Genomic DNA, 20,921 nt, shown 5'->3' on the forward strand with positions numbered 1-20,921 from the left:
CCAGTCCGGCCCGGCAGCGAGCGCGGCGCCATGGAGGCCACCGGGGTGCTGCCGTTCGTGCGCGGCGTGGACCTCAGCGGCAACGACTTCAAGGTGAGACGGCGGAGAGGCGGGCCGGGCCCCCCAGGCCGTCCCTTCCGCGCCGGCCCGCGCCGGCTCCTCTTCCTGCCCCGCCCGCCTCCGGGCCGGACGCCGCCGGGACTGCGGGCGGGGCGGGGCGGGGTCTCCCGGGGCTCGGGCCCCGGCCCCGGCCCGACCGCCGAGGTCTCCGCTGCGCGCCGGCGCCGGCAGACGAGGGCTGGCAGGGCCGGCGTGGGCGCCTGGGCCTGGGTGCAGCCAGCCGGCGGGCGGGGAGCCCCCACCCCGCGTCCGCGCCCCGGGGTCTGGCTTCACCCACGTTGGAGAGTCTCCCGGGGGTCAGGGAGCTCCAGCTTCTGACGCCCCGGCCCACCTTCCCCGCCTCTGAAGTCACACGCCCAGGCGAGGCCCTGACTCACGGTCTCCTTGCCGGCTGCCGGGGGCGGGTCCGAAGCGGATTCGCCACTGCCGGTCCCCACCGCTGCCACCCCCGCCCTGTGTGGTCTGGGGCAAGCCACTTCCCCCTTCCCTGCCTTGGTTTTCTTATCCGGTGAAAGGGCATAAAAGTAGCCCCTTGGAGGCATGGGCTAGTTGGTGTGGAGTGTCCAGCAGGTGTTCCAGGCCCTGGGGCCAGTTTTCTAAACAGCTGCTGGGCTGCTAGACCAGCCCATCCTTTCAGTCCTTGGGGGGTGAGGCAGCTCTAGAGTCAAGAATGAGGTGGGCAGTGCCCACAGCCAGAGAGGAGGCGGGGCGGGAGCAGAGGGGAGAGATGGCCAGGCCCTGACCTGATACAGGAGGCTCAACCTGGACCCAGGTTTTGGCTGAGGTCAGGGTTGAGACGGGAGCCAAGGAGCAGGCAAGCTCTTCTGCATTTATGCACATGCGGCACACACCTTTCCTTTCACTCCACGGCCAGGCAGCGCAGTACCCTTCTCTGCCCCCATCCTTACTGTCCTCACCTGGGGACTCACAAGCTGTCCCTGGACTGGAAGACTCTGAGTCACCAGTCAGGAATGCGACTGCAGGGGTGAGGGGACATCGGCCAAGGGCACTGAAGGCACATGCTGCTGGCCCCAGGCTCCCTGCCCCCAGGCTGGGCTACTGAGGTGAACATTCAAATATAGGGAATAAATGAATGAACAAGACTGTGCCTGTGCCTGAATGAGGAGTTAGGGCCTCATGCACGGGTTTTGGACCTTGCCACACAAATGACTGTGTGCCTTGGGCAGGCTAGGGGCACAGGCAGGCCTTGGCAGAGACTTAGTTGGTACCTCCACTCCAGACAGGGCCTGGAATGCTGGCAAAGGCATTTTGAGCTGAGCTAACCAGCTGAGCACTGGGGGTGTCACTTATATCAAGTCCTTTCTGTCCTGACCCTCCTGGAGCTTAGAATTCAGGAGGGAGACAGATCTTAGGCTAACAGTCATCCTGATAATTAGTTGGTCCTCACACCCGTTTTGTTGTGACTGGTCTAATATTGTACCTATTTTAGGGGTAAGGAAATTGAGGCATTGAGTGGCAAAATGACCAGTCTAGAGTCACAAAGATGGTGAGAGTTGGCTCTACTGCCCCCCAAAGGTTCCCAGGTGGGGGCCACAGAGCAGGGATCCCCGATCCCAGGCCAGCCTCACCACTTCTTACCTCCAGGGTGGCTACTTCCCTGAGAATGTCAAGGCCATGACCAGTCTGCGATGGTTGAAGTTGAACCGCACTGGCCTCTGCTACCTGCCAGAGGAGTTGGCTGCCCTGCAGAAGCTGGTAAGGAACTCTGGTGGGCAGGGAGTGTCCTGTGGGTTGGGCTGGGCCAGGTGGCAGGGCCTGCACAGAAGGCAGACACAGCTGCTGGAGGGGGTAAGCGCCCTGTCCAGGAAGTGTGCAAGAAAGGCAGGGTCTGTGAGGGAGGGTGGCTGAAGAGGTTAACTTGGCCGGTGTGACCAAGGGCCCTTCCAGGTGGTGTCAAGTTGTGGTGGCAGGTGGGGACTTTGTAGACACCCCACCCACACTGTTGAACCTCTTCTCCTGTGTCCTGGCCCAGGAGCACTTGTCTGTGAGCCACAACAATCTGACCACACTTCATGGGGAGCTGTCCAGCTTGCCATCGCTGCGGGTGAGTGCTGCTGGGACTTCACTGAGCTTGGGGGTGGGGGGCCAGAATCCAGCCAAGGTCATGCCCTCAGGCTGGACCAGCGCTTGTGCCCATCACTGAGTCAGAATTGGGGGCCATTCAGAAAGGGGAGGGGATACAGTAACGCCCTGTGTTAAGGAACTGAGCAACCTTGCAGGTTGGCATCCGTGGGGAGAGAAGAAAAGAACTGCAACCCACTTTGGAAACTAACTCCAATAATAAAATGATATCAACTGTTCTATAGCATATAATCCTGATCTCCACCAAATTCACAGGTGGGACACTTGACCACAGAGGCAGCTCATTTGCCTAAGGTCCCATTGCCAGGCAGTGGCAGAGCTGGGTATGGTGAGGTCTGGCCAGAAAGCGGAGATGATCAGGGTGGTCCTCTTGCCCTTCTGCTCTCCATGGGCCCCTGACATCCCAGAACACTTGGGAGCCATCCCAGAGCCTTCAGGTTTTAGGGTGATTACTGTCCAAGGCTGCAGCCCTGAGATGTTAAAGTCCCACCTCTGGATGTGGGCTGCCTGAGTTCAAATCTGGACTCTGCCACTTTCTAGTGGCATGACCTTCCACCTTCTAGGCAGCCACTGTGAAGCAGCGTTGTGGCTCCTCACAGACATTAGGGTTGGAGGCAAGTTGGTGGCTGCATTATTGTCATTTGCAATCAAGGCACCATTCTTTGGCCTGTCCTTTCTCTCCCTCGAACTTTCTGCATGTCTGTAGCATGAGGTTTCATCTTGAAAGGGGAGAGAGAACAGGTTTGCTCTCAGTCCACACTGGCTTCTCTACCTCTGTCCCTAGCTCAGAGCTACACCCCTATTTTTTTTAAAGATTTATTTATGCATATGGGAACTGGGGTATAGGCCACAGATGTGGAGGGGATGGTGAGGATTCACCAGAGGCAGAGTGGGGAGCAGAACAGGCGGATCTACTAAAATACACTGCTGAGGGGAGCAGTGGGCGAGAGGTCTGTTGTGCTATGTGGGTCACCTCCCTGGCCGGGGATCAAACTTGTGCTGCACTAGCTGCAGATAGCTTCATGGTGCTGATGCTTAACCCCTTTTGCCACCAGGGAGGCCCCTACACCTCTATTTTGCCATTTGGAATTAGGAAGAAGAGGGATTGTTTGATCAGAAAACATTCCCTGAGGACCCTGTGCTGATCTCTGGGGCACATTTGAACTGGGCCTTGAGGTCTGAATAGAAGCTCATCAGAAGGATATAAATGACTTTCCAAGTGGAGGGACTATAAGCAAAGGCCGTGGTAGGAGACTGCTCAGACTGGTGGGCTTCCTGAGGCTGTTTTCCTCCCTGACCTCTGCTTCTAGGGATGGAAGCCAGGACTCACAGGCTTTCATGGTTTATTCCCCAGGCCATCGTGGCTCGAGCCAACAGCCTGAAGAATTCTGGAGTCCCTGATGACATCTTCAAGCTGGACGACCTCTCAGTCTTGGTTAGTGGTTTCCCATTCACTCGGCCCCTGTGCTGCTACCACCATTCAGATCCCATCCGCTAAGTGGTCCCTGGAGTCATCATGAGCCCATTTTACAGATGGAAAAACTGAGGTTTAGACTGGCCAATGCCTTCCTCAGGATCACTCATGAAGTCAGGTCCCTTTCCCCCCAGGGTTCCAGCTGTCTCCCTTTGGCCCTGAACCCCTCTCATCTCTTCCTCAACCGGTGCCCTAATTGATCCCCTAGCTTGATAGAGGCTATGGAGGGGGCCATCCAACCCTGACACCTTTGACCTGGGCCTTCATCCTCTTACCTAGGACTTGAGTTATAACCAGCTGACAGAGTGCCCACGGGAACTGGAGAATGCCAAGAACATGCTGGTGCTGAACCTCAGCCACAACAGGTGTCTGTCCAATTGGGGCAGGGGGTTGGGGCTGGTGCAAGGCCGAAAAGGGGCCACGTGGGGCCTGGAGGTGGCTTGTTGCACTGACTAGGCAACCTTGACTGCCTGGCTCCCTCCCTCCCTCTTTGCAGCATCGACAACATCCCCAACCAGCTCTTCATCAACCTCACCGATCTACTGTACCTGGACCTCAGTGAGAACCGCCTGGAGAGCTTGCCCCCGCAGATGCGCCGCCTGGTGCACCTGCAGACCCTAGTGCTCAATGGGAACCCACTGTTGCACGCACAGCTCCGGTCAGTGCCTGTGGGGACACCCCTCCTGAACTCACCCCTGGGAATCTGACCTGGTCTCCTAATTCCCCAGTAACCCAGCCCTTCCCACCCTGGGCCTTTGTACTCACTTCCCCTGTGCTCCTTATGCCCCATCCTTCCTGAGTATCATGTCCCATCTATTCTGCTCACAGCTGCCCTGGGCCTGTCCCTTCAGGTCCTCCTGGCCCCTTGCTCTTGGGCCTGACTGCCCGTGTCTTTCTGCAGGCAGCTCCCAGCTCTGATGGCACTACAGACCCTGCACCTGAGGAACACCCAGCGCACCCAGAGCAACCTCCCCACCAGCCTGGAGGGCCTGAGCAACCTTGCAGGTTGGCATTCCTGAGGAACCCCCACTACAGGCTCTGGTCTCCTCAGGTCTTCCTTACAGAGAAAGGGGTTGAACCCTGCCTCTCTGATCTTCCGAGGAAAAAGATAGGGATAGGTCTGTGTTATGATTATCTTTGTCATTATTATGATATTATGATAACAGTACCGAGTTATATGCTTTCATTTTATGTCTAGACCTACCCAGTGTGAGATGTTCTCCAGATGGAAAATCTGAGGCTTAGAAAGGTTTAGTCACTTGCTTAAGACACAGAGCCTGAAATTGTTGGAGGAGGGGTTCACACTAGGCTGGCTGCCCCTAGAGCCAGCTGTGTGGCCCTGGCTGATGCACCCTACCTCATATCCCAGATGTGGATCTATCCTGCAATGACCTGACACGGGTGCCCGAATGCCTGTACACCCTCCCCAGCCTGCGCCGCCTCAACCTCAGCAGCAACCAGATCACAGAGCTATCCCTGTGCATTGACCAGTGGGTGCACGTGGAGACCTTGAACCTGTCCCGCAACCAGCTCACCTCACTTCCTGTGCGTCCAGGTCTGGAGAGGAGGAGGGACAGATCACTGGACTACTCTGGCTTCCACCCCTGACTCCTGCCTCTGCCTGTCTCCCCTCTAGTCAGCCATTTGTAAGCTGACCAAGCTGAAGAAGCTGTACCTGAACTCCAACAAGCTGGACTTCGATGGGCTGCCCTCGGGCGTCGGCAAGCTGGCCAACCTGGAGGAGTTCATGGCTGCCAACAACAACCTGGAGCTGATCCCCGAAAGCCTCTGCAGGTGCTGGGGCTAGACGTGGTGAAGGGGATATTCGACATAGAAACCCCAAATTACAGCCATGTGGTCCTTTGTGGGGAGACTCCGCCTGTCCCAGGCTTTCCCACCTTCATTAACACCCCACTGGCCTGGCTGCTCAGTTCCCCTGGCCACCTGCCTCCCCTGTGGGGCTCCCTGTTCTCCCAGCCTGAGGCCCCAGCTCTATTCTCACAGGTGCACAAAGCTGAGAAAACTTGTCCTGAACAAGAACCGCCTGGTGACCCTCCCGGAGGCCATCCACTTCCTGACAGAGATCCAGGTCAGGGCAGGCCCTGTCGTGCCCAGAGTGAGGGGAGGAAGGTCTGGTGGGGAGGGCACAGTTGCAGGCGGATGCTCGGGAAAGACTGAGCAAAGCAGTGTCATGGGAGGGGGCACCCAGCAGACTCTTCTGGAGGGTAGAGTCTCAGGGCACCTTTGGGGAGGTGAGCCTTATCGCTGTGTCCACATAACGCTCTCGGCACCATTTAAGCCCCACCACCAGCCTGTGAGGAGGGACAGCTCCAGCACAGGCAGAACTTGCTTCTCAGCCGTGGTGGCCGCAAAGAACAAGAAACTGGGTCTGGAGTGGCTGGGAGGTGGGACTCAGGCTCAGCAACTGTTCTGCTCACCCCACGTGGCAGATCCTGGACGTGCGGGAGAACCCCAACCTGGTTATGCCTCCTAAGCCTGCTGATCGCACTGCTGAGTGGTACAACATCGACTTCTCACTGCAGAACCAACTGCGGCTGGCGGGCGCCTCCCCTGCCACGGTGGCTGCAGCAGCGGCTGGTGAGCTGGGGCAGGTCTGGCCTGGGAGTCGGGGGCTCCCCACTGAACTTCACCTTACTCATCTTTAAATTAGGCAGGACACAGCTCTCTGGACCTCAGAGGGTGGGGTTGGCCTCTGGTTGATGAGATGCCCCCAGGGGCTCAACCAGGGCTCACTTTTTGCCCCTCCCATAAGCAGGAAGTGGGCCCAAGGACCCCCTGGCTCGAAAAATGCGACTCCGGCGGCGGAAGGACTCAGCCCAGGATGACCAGGCCAAGCAGGTGCTGAAAGGCATGTCAGACGTGGCCCAGGAGAAGAACAAAAAGCAGGAGGTAAGTTGGGCTGGGAGAGACTAGGTGGCCCTGGGCTGTACCCAAGACTGTATAACCCAAGTCAAGAAGAAAAGGGGCATCTGGGCAGAGAGAAAAGCCTGTGCAAAGGCCCTGAGGTGGGTAGGAGACCAGCCTGGGTGGCTGCAGAGTCAAGCCATCCATTGTAACTGACCCCAGGAGAGTGCTGATGCCCACGCGCCTGGGGGCAAGGTGCGGCGCTGGGACCAGGGCCTGGAGAAGCCACGCCTCGACTACTCTGAGTTCTTCACGGAGGACGTGGGCCAGCTGCCTGGCCTGACCATCTGGCAAATCGAGAACTTTGTGCCTGTGCTGATAGAAGAAGCCTTCCATGGCAAGTTCTATGAGGCTGACTGCTACATTGTGCTCAAGGTGAGGATCAGGCTACGTGACCCCCTATGACCTCGACTACAGGGTTCAGAATCCCCTGTTCCAGTTGTGTCCATTGAGGTGAGATGGGAGGGCTTTGCAAAGGACGCCAGGGTGGGATGACCCAAGCAGAGCTTGGCAGTGCCACCCCTCCTGGAACCTCTCTGGGGTGAGCAGGGAAGCTGGGACGTCCGGGCATGGGCTGACAGGGCCGGTGCCCTGGCCCCCAGACCTTTCTGGACGACAGCGGCTCTCTGAACTGGGAGATCTACTACTGGATCGGCGGGGAGGCCACACTCGACAAGAAGGCTTGCTCTGCCATCCACGCCGTCAACCTGCGCAACTACCTGGGTGCCGAGTGCCGCACTGTGCGGGAGGAGATGGGTGATGAGAGCGAGGAGTTCCTGCAGGTGCCATTCCGACAGAGGGACATGGGTGGCATGGGGCCAGGGCAGTGGGCGAGATGGGGGTGGGCAGTAGGGTGGGGGAGACGGGAATAAGAAGTAGGATCTAAGGAGGCAGTAGGGACAAATAGAGCAAGGTTAGGGGAGGCTGGGGCGAGGTGAGGAGCTGCAGCCTGTGGTGACTGGAGGGAGGGGCCGGGAGCTGAGCACCAAAGAGGTGGGTCCAGGGCAGGGCCCAGAGTCCAGTTGTGAACAGATTAACCCATGGGGCTAGAGAGCTGAGCCGGCCCACCTGCCCACTGGTTAGGCGTACACACCCACACACTCTATTTCACCCATGTTTGCCCTCTTCACAACACTGCTGCCTCCTGCACCCGTCTGTGCACATCCACACCTTCGTGCATGTACATCCTAAGGCCCCAGCACGTGTTTGTGTTTATAGACACAGATTTTTTTTTTAATTTATTTATTTATGCATACAGGAGCTGGGGTGTAGGCCAGAGGTGCAGGGGGTGAGAGGAGTCACCAGAGACAGAGAGGGGAGCAGAACAGGCGGATGTACTGAAATACACTGCTGAGGGGAACAGCGGGCGAGGCAGGACAGGTCTGCTGCGCCATGTGGGTAGCTCCCTGGCCGGGAATGAAACGCTGCAGTGGCTGTGGACAGCCTCATAGTGCTGCAACATAACCCCTTGCACCACCAGGGAGGCCCCATAGACACAGATCTTATGTATTTTTTTTTAACATCATGGATTTGTGGCACTGATACACTTGTACACAGGTGGTTTTTGGTGGGGGACAGCTCACTGATGAGGGACCTTACCTTCACAGGTGTTTGACAACGACATCTCCTACATTGAGGGTGGAACAGCCAGTGGCTTCTACACCGTGGAGGACACGCACTATACCACCAGGTGAGGGGTGTGCAAGTGGGCAGCACAGATCTGCACTCGAGTGGGAAGGATGGGGAGGGTGTTCGCGGTGGACTTGGTGCTCATGCCAGCCACACTTGCTCTGGCCCGCAGGATGTACCGCGTGTATGGGAAAAAGAACATCAAGTTGGAGCCTGTGCCTCTCAAGGGAGCCTCCCTGGACCCAAGGTGAGCACCTGTGACACGAGATAGGGGCGCTTGACCCCCAACCTCCTCCTCCGCCATAGGGGCAGGTTTGGACTCCAGAAGAAGAGGCCTTCAAGCAGCCCTTGTACCCTCTGTCACACGTAGCTTGGGGCGGGGGGAGTCTCTGAGGCTCAGGAAGGGGCCTAAACCTATAAGGATTTTTTGGCATGGTCAGGGGTATGGGGCAATGACTGCCCATCACAGCACCTCCTGCCCCTTCTGCCCAGGTTCGTTTTCCTGCTGGACCGAGGGCTGGACATCTATGTGTGGCGGGGGGCCCAGGCCACGCTGAGTAGCACCACCAAGGCCAGGTATGAGGACCGTGCCCCGCTCAGATGGGCAGGAGGTTCTGTGCAATGGAAAGCATCACCCGAGGAGGGGAATGGGTCTCACTGAGGGTCTGTCCTCTACGCTCAGGCTCTTTGCAGAGAAAATTAATAAGAATGAGCGGAAAGGGAAGGCGGAGATTGTGCTGCTGGTGCAAGGCCAGGAACCCCCAGAGTTCTGGGAGCCACTGGGTGGGGAGCCTTCTGAGATCAAGAAGCATGTCCCTGATGATTTCTGGCCCCCACAGCCCAAGCTGTATAAGGTGAGCAAAGGTGCCGGGGTGGCCGTGAGCACCACCTGACTTCAGTGGGGAGAGGGTGCCACCTTCTGGACGGGAAGAGCCCGGGCTGAGGTCTGAAGCCTGGCTCTGGGAGGGGCCCGGCTGTGTTTCCAGGAAGGTGGTCTGAAGAGGGGGCTGAGGAGCACCTGGGTGCCAGGCCTGAGAAGCTGGCCTTGGTTCTGTAGGTGACAAAAAGCCACGGGGGTGCTGTGAGCAGGAAAAGGGCAGCTCAGAGAATCAGAAACAATGAAGAACCCGGTGAGGGCAGGCAGGGAATACATGTTAAAAGCCTTGCTGCTGATTGAATTACCCCAGCACAACTGTGGGTGGAGAGACGACGGAGATTCAGAGACACTAGACCTGAGCCCACAACTGCAGGCTGGAGGCCAGACTCCACGGCTGTTGTGGGTGGGGCTGACATCCCTAGATACCTTCCCTGTTACACCCACCTCTTCGCCTGCAGGTGGGCCTGGGCCTGGGCTACCTGGAGCTACCACAGATCAACTACAAGCTCTCTGTGGAACATAAGATACGGCCCAAGGTGGAACTGATGCCTGGGATGCGGCTGGTGAGACCACAGGGAGGAGGGCTTGGGCCAGACTCCCTCCCCAGGGCGAGGCACCCGCATTGACCTCTAGCCTCTGACCCACAGCTGCAGAGCCTTCTGGATACGCGCTGTGTGTACATTCTGGACTGTTGGTCCGATGTGTTCATTTGGCTGGGCCGCAAATCCCCGCGCCTGGTGCGGGCAGCCGCGCTCAAGCTGGGCCAGGAGCTGTGTGGGATGCTGCACCGCCCGCGCCACGCCACCGTCAGCCGCAGCCTCGAGGGCACCGAGGCACAGGTGTGCAGTGTGGCCCTGCTTGCTGAGGCCCCCTCACCCAGCCCCTGCGAACCATTCCTGCCTCGAGCCCTCAGGATGAGTTACTTCTACTTCCCAGGCCCCACCCCTGTGCAACTGGCTCCTCCCACCCCGTTGCCAAGTCACACCCCTTCTCCAGTCCCCATCCCCAGCTTCCTGGGCCTCCTCAGTCCCCAGCCTCACCTGTGCCCTACCCCCACTCCAGCTGTGTTTCACACCCTTGGGCAGGTGTTCAAGGCCAAGTTCAAGAATTGGGACGATGTCCTGACGGTCGACTACACGCGCAATGCAGAGGCCGTGTTGCAGGGCCCGGGGCTCACTGGGAAAGTGAAGCGCGACGCTGAGAAGAAAGATCAGATGAAGGCGGACCTCACCGCACTCTTCCTGCCACGGCAGCCGCCCATGGCGCTGGCTGAGGTGAGGAGGGGTCTCGGGAGCTGCGGGAGGCGCGTTGTGCATCCAGGGTCGTGGGGGACCCCTGCCTGGTGAGGAGGACCAGTCCGCTGGTGGTTGCCTGCAGGCCGAGCAGCTGATGGAGGAGTGGAACGAGGACCTGGACGGCATGGAGGGCTTCGTGCTGGAGGGCAAGAAGTTCGCGCGGCTGCCAGAGGAGGAGTTCGGCCACTTCTACACGCAGGACTGCTACGTCTTCCTGTGCAGGTGCTGGCAGAGGGCCCCGCGCTCCTTGCCCTGCCCTGGTGCCGGCGAGCCCAGGTCCTGCTCACCTCCCCCTGACCCTGCAGGTACTGGGTCCCCGTGGAGTATGAAGATGAGCAGGACAAGAAGGAAGATAAGGAGGAGAAGGGGGGTGCTGAAGGCAAGGAAGGCGAGGAGGCAGCGGCTGAGGTGGAGGAGAAGCAGCCCGAGGAGGACTTCCAGTGCATCGTGTACTTCTGGCAGGGCCGCGAAGCCTCCAACATGGGCTGGCTCACCTTCACCTTCAGCCTGCAGAAGAAGTTCGAGAGCCTCTTCCCCGGCAAGTTAGAGGTGCGCCTTCATGTTGTGGGGAGGCGTGGCCCACTAGCAGGGTGGGTTCCAGAGAGCTGCTCTTCACACTTTCATGCTCCCAGGTGGTGCGTATGACACAGCAGCAAGAGAACCCCAAGTTCCTGTCCCATTTCAAGAGAAAGTTCATCATCCACCGGGGCAAGAGGAAGACGGCCCAGGGTGCCCTCCAGCCCAGCCTGTACCAGATTCGCACCAACGGCAGTGCCCTCTGCACCAGGTACCTGGCTGGGGGAGGTGGCTCGTGCTGGGCAAGCGGGGTCAGTGAGCCACCCTGACTCCTTGCCGACACGCCCTCCCCCAGGTGCATCCAGATCAACACCGACTCCAGCCTCCTCAACTCTGAGTTCTGCTTCATCCTCAAGGTAGGATCATGGGTGTGGCCAGGACCTTGGGTCAGGGTCAAAGGCTGGACCTGACCTGAGCCCGTCGCACATTCCCCAGGTTCCCTTTGAGAGTGAGGACAACCAGGGCATCGTCTACGCATGGGTGGGCCGGGCGTCAGACCCTGACGAGGCCAAGCTGGCGGAAGATATCCTGAACACTATGTTTGACGCCTCCTACAGCAAGCAGGTGCCCGGGTGGGCGGTGGGTAGGCGGGGAGCGAGGCAGACGGGGGGGCCCTGGGTTGGACGACTCTTCCTCCCGCAGGTCATCAATGAGGGCGAGGAGCCGGAGAACTTCTTCTGGGTGGGCATCGGGGCCCAGAAGCCTTACGACGACGACGCGGAATACATGAAGCACACTAGGCTTTTCCGGTGAGGCAGGGCCCTGGGCCCTCCCTAGCCTCCCCTTCTGTCGGGCCACTGCCACTTACGGCCATCAACTGCTCCCTGATAATCTTGACTCCCAGGTGCTCCAACGAGAAGGGCTACTTTGCGGTGACTGAGAAATGCTCTGATTTTTGCCAAGATGACCTGGCAGACGATGACATCATGTTGCTAGACAATGGTCAAGAGGTGAGCCATTGCTGACCCTGCCCATCCAGGGAGCCTGCGCACTTGTGGAAAGGAATTCTGAGGCCAGAACAGGGGTATTCCTGAGTCACCTGTGAGACCATGTCCCATTGTCTCCCCAGGTGTACATGTGGGTGGGGACCCAGACAAGCCAGGTGGAGATCAAACTGAGTCTCAAGGCCTGCCAGGTGAGTGGTGGAAGGGAGCTGACGGGCCCAGTGGACTGGGAGGGGGCTGGAGGCTCACCCCATGTCCTCACAGGTCTATATCCAGCACATGCGATCCAAAGAACATGAGCAGGCCCGTCGCCTGCGCCTGGTCCGCAAGGGCAACGAGCAGCACGCCTTCACCCGCTGCTTCCACGCCTGGAGCACCTTCCGTAAGGCCCTGGCTTAGGGCATCTGTCACCTGCCTGCAGTGCCCCCATCACCACCCCAGCTGGGATCCAGGACCCTTCGCCCCTCATATAGACCCACACCTGCTACTCTGGGTTCCAGTGGGACCCATCCACCCCTGGTCCCAGGGCAGCCCCAGGGTGTGGGCCTGGATATCACCCACACACTGGGGATGGGAGAGGAAGGGCCTCTGTCCCTCCACGCCAGCCAGTAGAGACCATGCACAGATGGCAGCTCCTGCTCCAGCCACCTGCAGTGCCACACTCGCCAGCAGCACCGCTCAAGCAGCACCAGGTGGGGGTGACCTTGACCCCTGACTGGTGCCCTCAAAGGTCTGAGAAGTTGGACCCTCTTTCCTGCTTGGGATAAAACAGATGTGATTGACCTGTATGAGATATTAAATGCTTTTATTTTCAATATTAAAAATCAGTATTTTTAATATTAAAACCACTAATTTTAACAAAATGACAAAAAAACCCAAGGTACAATCTACAGGGAAACCCATCCTGACCACACTCCTCCCCCATACACACACACACACGCATACTTGACTGAACCTGGCAGGGTTCTCCCTGCCCTCTGTCACACACACAAACGCACGCACGCGCCACACGGGAAGAGGGGATGCTGGCCTAGGAGCAAGTACCAAAATAGTTTTAGAAATGACTGTCCAGCCCAGCACTGGCGTTAGAAAAATACTCTTTGCAAAGGAAGGGGGAGGACTATGTGGAGTGGAGGTGCATGGGCTGCCAGCCCCAGCTGTGGCACCCAGCCTCCAGGGTAGCTAACTGCCTATGGGAGGGGCCCATCAGGCCCTGAGGCTCTGGGTGGCGTCCAAGCCCACACCCTGGGGCTGCCCTGGGCCCAGGGGTGCACAGGTCCTACTGGAACCCAGGATAGCAGGTGTGGGTCTGTATGAGGGGCCAGGGGTCCTGGATCCCAGCTTCAGGCAGAGCAAGTGGTGGTCAGGCAGTTCTGGCCTTCCTGGTAGAGAAAGAAGAGAAAAAGTTGGCAGAAAGGCAGCCCAAGGGTTCAGTCACCGATCTAGGGCTCTGCACTGTCAGCCCGAGGCGGGGCTTGCTGAGTCTTTGAGCACTAACCACATCCAACCCACTGAGGTCAGAAAGGGGGCAGTGATGACCCCAGCAACAGTTGGAGAGAACTGCCAGCTACAGGGAGGGTGAGGCTGTGTGGACAGGGGCACTCAGTGGCAAGTACACTTGGCAGAATTGTGAGCCCCAGATCTGAGACTGGAGCAGTGGTCATCAGTCTTGATCTAGGCCCCCTCTTGGGGCTCACCCAGCAGGGCACAACCACTCCAAGCCACCACCACTCCTAAGTTTGGTCTGGTCTTGGTTCAACCACCACCCATGGTATCCAGGGTAGAATGGCTGACCCTGTTTTCCTAACAACAAACCCTGAGAATCCTATCTGTGTGGGCCCTTGGAGTCCCACTAAGACACCCCTAGAAGGCCTCCAGGCTTCAAAGAGCACCTCTATCACAGGGGCCTGCCAAGATTTGAGGTGTGAGACCAGAGCAGGGATGGGAGTCCCCCCTGAGCAGTAGAATCTGTTGAGGGATAAGGACCAGGTGGACCCAGGGACGCCCCGCACCTACAGCACCTCATTTAATCAGAATGGTGCAGGCTCGAGTCTCATCTTCTACCAGGTTTCTCAGATTCCTCTCCGATTCCTCTGAGGAGCTGGGGGGAATGGTAGTGATCAGAACATTCTCGGGCTTCATGCCACAGGGCTGAGGGATGGGCAGCCCCCCTCCCCGCCTCACCCCAGGAAGTCATTCACATCCTCTGCTGTGACATCCCCTGTGGTGTCCAGCGTGGTATCAGCACTGGTGGCAGAGTCAATGGACATTGGCGAGAGGGTGGCCTCAGGGGGCTCTGGGTTACCTGCAGGAATACAGGGAGGGTTTGGTCAGGCCCTGCTAGACTCTGGACAACCTCTGCATCGAGAGACCTGGGGGCCCAGTCCCAAACCCAGCCCACAGAGGGACATGGCACCTACATAAAGATCCTCCACCCTGCCTCCCAGATCTCTTCTCCCCAGGCTTCCAGCTGCTGCCTCCTGTAGGGGTGTGCCCCATGTCTGAGCTGTGTGGTATCCTGCCACCCCTTTTTCACAACCAGTCCCCCTCACCAGCTCCCTTGCTCTGGACAGGATCGGGGCTTTCATCACGATTCGATGGGGCCAGGACAACACCTGGGGTCCCATTCGCCTGGCTCAGCTTGGGTGACCGGTGGAGCCTGCAGTGCAGAGATGGGACCATGATGGGGGTCACTGGCAGGTACCTAGGGCTTGAGAGCCGGATTGTTCCCCTCCTACTCCTGTGCACTGCACCTGAGTGGCTGACACCAGGGGGGCCAGGCCTGCTCCATGCAGTATCAGGGTGGGGACAAGACTGGGCCTCTGGGTCAGGGACTGACCCCATTTATGCACCTGGAATGAGCAGCATTGTGGGGCCAGCTAATGTCCAGAGAGCAGAGTGGTTCTGTGATGTTCCGGGCACTTAGGGAAAAGCGTTCAAATTCAGACGGGGAAATAAGGTAAAAACCTGGGTAGGAAAGGAGAGTAGTGAGGCCGTGACTCCACAGCCCTGCAGCTGACTCCCCCAACCCTACCCCAACATGCCTCATGCCCCCCGACCTGGAACACCCTTTCTGCTGACCCTCCCTGGCGATTCTCCTGGCCTACTTGGGTCCCTTGGCCCTGGGAAGCTTTGCCTCACCCTGGCCGTGGCGCGTGAAGACACAGGAGGCAATGCCACTGATGTCCTCCTTGCGGATACAGGGGTAGTGCACCTGGGGCCGCAGGCCGGGCACCGAGAAGACATGCACATCACCTAGGTTGGTGAGGCAGGCCAGGCAGGTCTCAGTATAGTCCTCACAGGTCACGCTGGCAAACGTGGCCAGGGCCACCTTACGCACACGACAGCCCTCGTGGGCTGTCAGCTTGAACTTGGTCTTGGCGCTCACTTTGGGCAGTGTGAACACCTGGCAGCGAGAAGGCAGCAGTGAGCAGAGCCGGGCCCTCTGCATAGCGCCAGGGTCCTTCCCTCTGGGATGCCAACACCAGTCCCCACCCCTCCCGCAAGCCCAGCCTGCCAATCAGGACCTCCCGCCCTTTACTACCATTCTTCACATTGCTCCCAGGAACCTCCCAGAATCCCTCCTCTGTGGCAAAACCAGGTACTCTGAGTTGTAAGATTCAGATAACTGATGTCCCCCTCAAACCATGAGCTCCTGCCAAACGTAGCACCAGGGACTGGTCTAGGGCACAGGTGGGGACTTTGAGGGAGGAGGTCATACAGGAATGCAGGAGGCAAAAAGGGAATCTGTGCTGGCCAGGGGTATCACAGGGGTCTCAGAGGATAGGGGGTATAGGCAGAGAAGGGGTTCAAGAGGGCCCAATGGTGTCCATGAGAGGGGAGCTGTGAGGGAGGTCTCCATGGCAGCGTACCTTGAACTGCTCCTCAGAGGCGATGAGCACAGCATGGCCACCCTGCATGTCGGGTGCCTGTGCCAGGTCCCGTGAGGCCTCATAGGGCTCAGGCAGTGGGCGGCCGCGCCCATCCAACACAGCAATGGCCACCACAGGTGCACGATGCATCAGCTGCACCTCCTTGCCCAGCACGGCCTCCACTGCCCGATCAGGTCGCTTCTCACTGCCTGCTGCTGTCGCAGGCACCTCCAGCGCATAGGCGAACACAGAGCCAGAGTTGGTGCCTGCCCACATGGTGGGCCCATGGTGGGCCGCTGAGGAGCAACGGGTTGGTGAGGGAAGGCATCTTCATGATGCCCTGGGACCAGGACTGGTGTTCTCCTGTCTTATGCCTCCCTTGACCTCAGTCAGCCTTGGGCACCACCTCTATGTTGCTGACAGCAATCTGGCCTCAGATGCAGCCCTCCCTGGGAAGCAGGAACTATCTCTGGGGAACCACCATAAGAACATCAACAGCACCCAAATTGGACCCCGATCCCTCTGGCTCTTTCCTTAGCCCCAATCTCAGTAATGCAGCCTCATCACTAAGCCCCAACTCCCCTCCGCCTCCTCATCACTAGTCCTGGCAACAGACTGAGAATCAGGTGTGGTGGAAGGTCAGCAGTCAGCTGTGACAGGTGTGTCACACCCCAGGTGTGACCTTCCACCAACCCCGTTTCACCCCACTTGCCTCAGTGTGGTCCCAGGCCTGTGCTGGAATGAACTGAGCCAGTCCTGAATGCTGTGCAACCCACCTTCCCTGTGTGAGCTGAAGCTCTGGGGAAGGTTCCTTAGTGAAGAACCAGAGCTAAGAATGAGGGAGTGTGGGCGGCCCCAGTGGGCAGCCCTGTGCACCTTGAGGAATGATGACCTCAAGCAACGAGGGCCAAATGCCGGTGAAAAGTTAGTGAGCAACTCAAAACATGGCCCGGGACACAGACGCCTGGCTACGAGAGCCTACACCCTGCTGGACTTCCCATGGGGAAAGTGGGACAAGGTGAAGACCCCTAGGGCTGGCACATCCAAACAGCAGAAAAATCCACCAAGCAAAGAATTCTCAGTAGAACAATGACACCAGAAGGGGGCTCCCCTCAGACTGAGACTGAAGGATACGCCCGTGAAGCACCACGTGCAGACGAGCTGGCTGCTGGCCCAACAAACACTAGCCATAGAAAAAGGCAAATGTGAGCCAAAAGCACTGGATCGGTGGCCACTCACGGGCTGCGGCCTGGGCCTGTGGCTGATTATCTCTGTTAGACACACGCTGAAGTACTGAGTGTGGGTGTTCATTTAAAACACTCCAGCAAGACACACAACAGTGTGTGGGACGGGGACAGTGCAGCAGCAAATGGCTGACAGCCCAGGTGAGCTGTGACGGCGGGTGACTGTAACCGTTTTTGTAGGTGGCCAAAATTTTCCATTGTACAAATTAAAATCAACAAATGAATCAGTCAGTAAACCCAGTCACACCACTTTTCCAAGCAGGACCCTCCTGGTGCCCCATCCATGGGGCCGAGAGTAGCTGTGCCAGGGCCTCCTCGAGCCCTCTGCCCGTACTCAGACACCAGCCTCTCAGCCGTGGCCAGCCCTGCACTCCTGCTCTTCAGCTCTTGGGCTCCCTCCTGCCAGTCCGAGCCTCAGAAGCCAGCCCAGCTCACTCACCAACACACCACGGGAAATTCCCAGGGCACTGTTTGGGCAGGCAGGACACAGTGTACACTGTGTAACATTTCCAAACCTCACTGAAGGCACAGCCCCATCCCTCCCCCAACTCTGCCTATCTCCCAGAGGGCCAACTAAGGCCCACCTCCCAGCCCTTGCCCCTCACCATCTCGAAGGAATGTGTCAGCAAAGTATAGGCAACGCACGACACCCGAGAGGGAGTCGTCGGCCGAGCGGGGTTCGATGCGGCGCTGCACGGGTGTCATCTCCACATCGTGGGGGCAGACCTGCTCTGCCAGATGTGCGTTGGCCTCCTGCAACTGGAGGGGCATTGGGCTCAGGAACCCCACCTCCCCCGTACCCCATCTGCTCCCACAGCCTGGTACCTAACATCCCACACCCTCCCCATCGTGGGAGCCCAGGCTGCTGAGGGATGGATGATAGGAGGTGAGCAGACGTCAGGCTCCAGGTCAGGATCTGAGTCCCACTCCGTTTCCCCAGCACAGCCTGAAGAGGTGGTCCCCAGGCAGCCTGGCCCCATCTCACCTTGCTGTTGGCATGAGGAGTCCGCTTCTTGCCCGAGACCCGGCTCTTGCGAATGCGCCGGAAAGACTGGCGCAGTGACTTCTTGAGCGATTTCACCCGAGAGAGCGGCCCCTCCATGGCCAGGGAGTCATTGGGGTGAAGGGTGCACCTGGAAGCAGTCAGGTGCCAGTCATACTATGGGGCGGCCTTCTGGGGCAGCCACTGTGCTCCAGCAGGCCTCAGGGCAGGGAGCCAGAGTCTTCTGACACTGCCCCACTGTCAGGTGAAGACAAAGCTGCCAGATGCAACAGTATTGCCCTCACCATTAAATCTCAGAAAGGGCAACAGTGAGGTCCCACAGGAGCAGGGGGCTAGGCAGACGTGTAGACCCCATCTCTCCAGGCTCCAGGACACCCCTTAAATACCTGGCCAGAACAGGGCTCTTGCGCTGGTAGTCGAAGAGGCCAAAGCCATGACTGGTGCCAAAGGCGACGAGGCTCCACTCAGCATGGAGCGTGATGGCTGTGACAGCGGCTGGCGGCAGGCACTGCACTAACACACGGGGCTGGAAGCCAGCAGGCCAGGGCAGCGGCCCTGTGCGTGGGCTCAGTCGCTCATGGCCCTTCCAGGTGAAACCCTCGCGGTCCTGGAGGAGATCCACACTGGCCATGCTGACCGCTTGCTCTGATGGCACATCGCTTAGCTCCAGCACCAGCACCTGAGCCCACAGAGGGATGGAGGAGGGTCAGCAAGGGAATGGGGCTACCTGTGTCCTACCTAAGTCTGCAAAGTCACTATCACGATGGTCCCTGCATTGTCTACAGTTCACCCAGTGAATAAGCACTTACTTAATGCCCACTGTGTACCAGAGACCTCACTGGGGGCTGAGGAACACAATGGTGCCAGTCCTAACCCTCCAAGAGTGAAGTACCCACCTTCACATGCCTGTTTACCATTTAGCAATAAGTACAAATTGAGCACTTTCTGTATACTGTGAGTGCTAGATCATGACAGTGACCAAAACCCCACTGGTTGCTGCCCTCCCAGGATGCATCTCACTAGTATTCCCACTGTGTCCCCAATTCCCCAGGGTTCCCCAGAGGCAGATTTTGGACTCAAAACCCCCAGAGAGACCCTAACTCCCTGCCCGGCCTTATCCCAGCCAACCCCTCATGGGGTCTCTCATTCCCACCTCTGAGCTTTTGCCTTCTACTACTTCACCAGATCCTGCAGTTCAGGCTCAGCTCCTTCAGAAAACCCTTTGAGACCCCCAAGCCTGAGGACACTTCAGCCCTACCTGGCCTGCAGTGCCGGCCACCACCATGTGGGCTGTGTACTTGCAGAGAGCGACCTTCTGCACACCAAGCCGGGGATCATCACTGTAGGGGTCAAAGCAGCCAACCTGGAGGTGGGATGAAGTGATGACACGAGGCAGACTCTGTGGGGCTGGGGGAGGGGGCCAGCTTGGGGGAGCAGCCCACCTTGCGGAAGGGTGGCCAGTCATCCTCAGCGGCCTGGGCCTGGCTGTCAGCATGCTCACAGTCCGTCTGGAAGAGGCCAGCTGTGCTCAACTTGTAGAGAGGCCGCAGTGCCACACCAGAGGCATCCCAGAACCTCACAGTGCCATCCTCATGGCTGCAGGCAGGGAGGGTGATGTCAGACCATCCCATGACCTAGCATACACCCCTCCATCCAGTCATCCAGAGACCACTCACAGAGCACCGACTGCACACGACTCTTAATGCACACAGCAAACAGGAAATCTCTGCTGTGTAGGCCAAACTCGTACTAAACACCTACTGTACCACATGCACCCGGGCCTTTCAAATAGGGTAGGGAAATAATGATAAGCAAGAGATGGTAGTGGGGGTAACACAGGGAACAGAGGATCACAGGGGTTCTGCTACTACTGGGGTACCCAGAAAAGATCAAGAGTTAGCCAGTCACAGAGCAGAGGGATCAGCTGGGGCAGAGGCGGCTATGTAGGCAGAGCAGCATGGAGGAGGCCAGGAAACAGCAGGGAGAGGACATGAAAGGGAAAAAACAGTTAAATCTGGGGTGCAGCCATGAGACACAGACCCCAAAATGAGGAGACTTAGATAGTGGTAGGAACCCAGAGTCAAGGTATGAGAAGGTTCAGGAGTCTGTGAGGCTGGTTGGAACATTTCTAGTGGCACTTAAAGCCACCATTAATTCTCCAACAGAGGATGAAACGCTGGAACCAAGGCCCAAGGGTCCCAGTACATGCAGACAGTCGGGCAGGGCAGGAAGTTGGGGCCTGAGTCACCGGGCACGTCAGCACCCGCCAGGCCCAGGCCAGGCTCTCTAGCACCTGCCCTGGGCAGCTCCGCGTGGGCCAGCCCAGATTTTCCGGTCCCAGGGCAGGCTGGGTAGGTGGAGCTCAGTTCCAGGCCAAAAGGCAGGGCAGGGCAGGGACCTGCACCAGGGTCTAGGAAGGCTTCATCCCAATCCACCCTGCAGGAGGGGGCAACCTGGTCCCACCGGGGGCCACGCCTGAGTTACTGGGCAGGTCAGTACCTGCCAGGCCCAGGACAGGCACTTCCAAACCTGTGTGGGTCACATCAGGCTCTGCTACCCCACATACACACACACACACTCATCACAACTATGCCTGCCTGTGGGACATGTCTGCCTACCCAGTCAGCAGCAGCCCTCGCTGTGACGGCTCCTGGGCCAGGTTTCGACCCCCGGTGATGGGCCAGCTCTGGCAGAGAGAGGCAGAGATATTAGCAAAAGATCAGGACAAGTGTCTTCTCCCTCTCACCCTGGGCACAGCATACCGAGACCATCTGCCTCTCAGTTCCTCTTGCCACAGTCCTACCCCCAGGCCTGGGCCTGGGCAGTGCCTTCCATTAGGAACACCCTCCCTCCTCAAGA

The 20,921-nt window shown here is 58.5% G+C and overlaps 2 protein-coding genes across 4 annotated transcripts in view; one reads left to right on the forward strand and one right to left on the reverse strand.

The window, feature by feature from the left end:
* FLII (FLII actin remodeling protein) lies at positions 1-12,767 on the forward strand. Of its 2 annotated transcripts, none has more exons than XM_037492725.2 (30): positions 1-93; positions 1,726-1,836; positions 2,114-2,185; positions 3,578-3,658; positions 3,977-4,062; positions 4,194-4,355; positions 4,599-4,702; positions 5,067-5,242; positions 5,334-5,491; positions 5,702-5,786; positions 6,148-6,295; positions 6,471-6,607; positions 6,785-6,997; positions 7,225-7,404; positions 8,230-8,312; positions 8,424-8,498; positions 8,744-8,827; positions 8,934-9,105; positions 9,587-9,691; positions 9,776-9,967; positions 10,214-10,402; positions 10,506-10,645; positions 10,729-10,972; positions 11,056-11,210; positions 11,295-11,355; positions 11,435-11,563; positions 11,642-11,748; positions 11,844-11,949; positions 12,069-12,134; positions 12,208-12,767. In XM_037492725.2, exons 1-30 carry the CDS (start codon positions 31-33, stop codon positions 12,340-12,342), a joined length of 3,819 nt encoding a protein of 1,272 aa, XP_037348622.1. In that variant the 5' UTR covers positions 1-30; the 3' UTR covers positions 12,343-12,767. The 2 variants fall into 2 exon arrangements, with proteins under 2 accessions (XP_037348622.1, XP_037348623.1); XM_037492726.2 differs by having other exon boundaries at positions 6,474-6,607.
* The window catches only part of LLGL1 (LLGL scribble cell polarity complex component 1), a 17,588-nt gene continuing 9,158 nt past the window's right edge, over positions 12,492-20,921 (reverse strand). The window contains exons 11-23 of one of the 2 annotated variants that reach the window (XM_037492021.2): positions 20,681-20,748; positions 19,505-19,658; positions 19,321-19,425; positions 18,449-18,741; positions 18,045-18,192; positions 17,665-17,818; positions 15,816-16,111; positions 15,085-15,349; positions 14,796-14,910; positions 14,496-14,602; positions 14,128-14,248; positions 13,965-14,044; positions 12,492-13,325 (exon numbers count right to left, since the gene is read on the reverse strand). In XM_037492021.2, coding sequence (XP_037347918.1) covers positions 13,966-14,044; positions 14,128-14,248; positions 14,496-14,602; positions 14,796-14,910; positions 15,085-15,349; positions 15,816-16,111; positions 17,665-17,818; positions 18,045-18,192; positions 18,449-18,741; positions 19,321-19,425; positions 19,505-19,658; positions 20,681-20,748 — 1,905 coding nt within the window. In that variant the 3' untranslated portion in view covers positions 12,492-13,325; position 13,965. The remainder of the gene's footprint in view (positions 13,326-13,964; positions 14,045-14,127; positions 14,249-14,495; positions 14,603-14,795; positions 14,911-15,084; positions 15,350-15,815; positions 16,112-17,664; positions 17,819-18,044; positions 18,193-18,448; positions 18,742-19,320; positions 19,426-19,504; positions 19,659-20,680; positions 20,749-20,921) is intronic. The other variant, XM_037492020.2, reaches the window with a different exon arrangement.

The sequence above is a fragment of the Talpa occidentalis genome, unplaced genomic scaffold, assembly GCF_014898055.3.
Source record: "Talpa occidentalis isolate TD23 unplaced genomic scaffold, MPIMG_talOcc4v2.1 talOcc4.7, whole genome shotgun sequence".
Taxonomy (NCBI): Eukaryota; Metazoa; Chordata; class Mammalia; order Eulipotyphla; family Talpidae; genus Talpa; species Talpa occidentalis.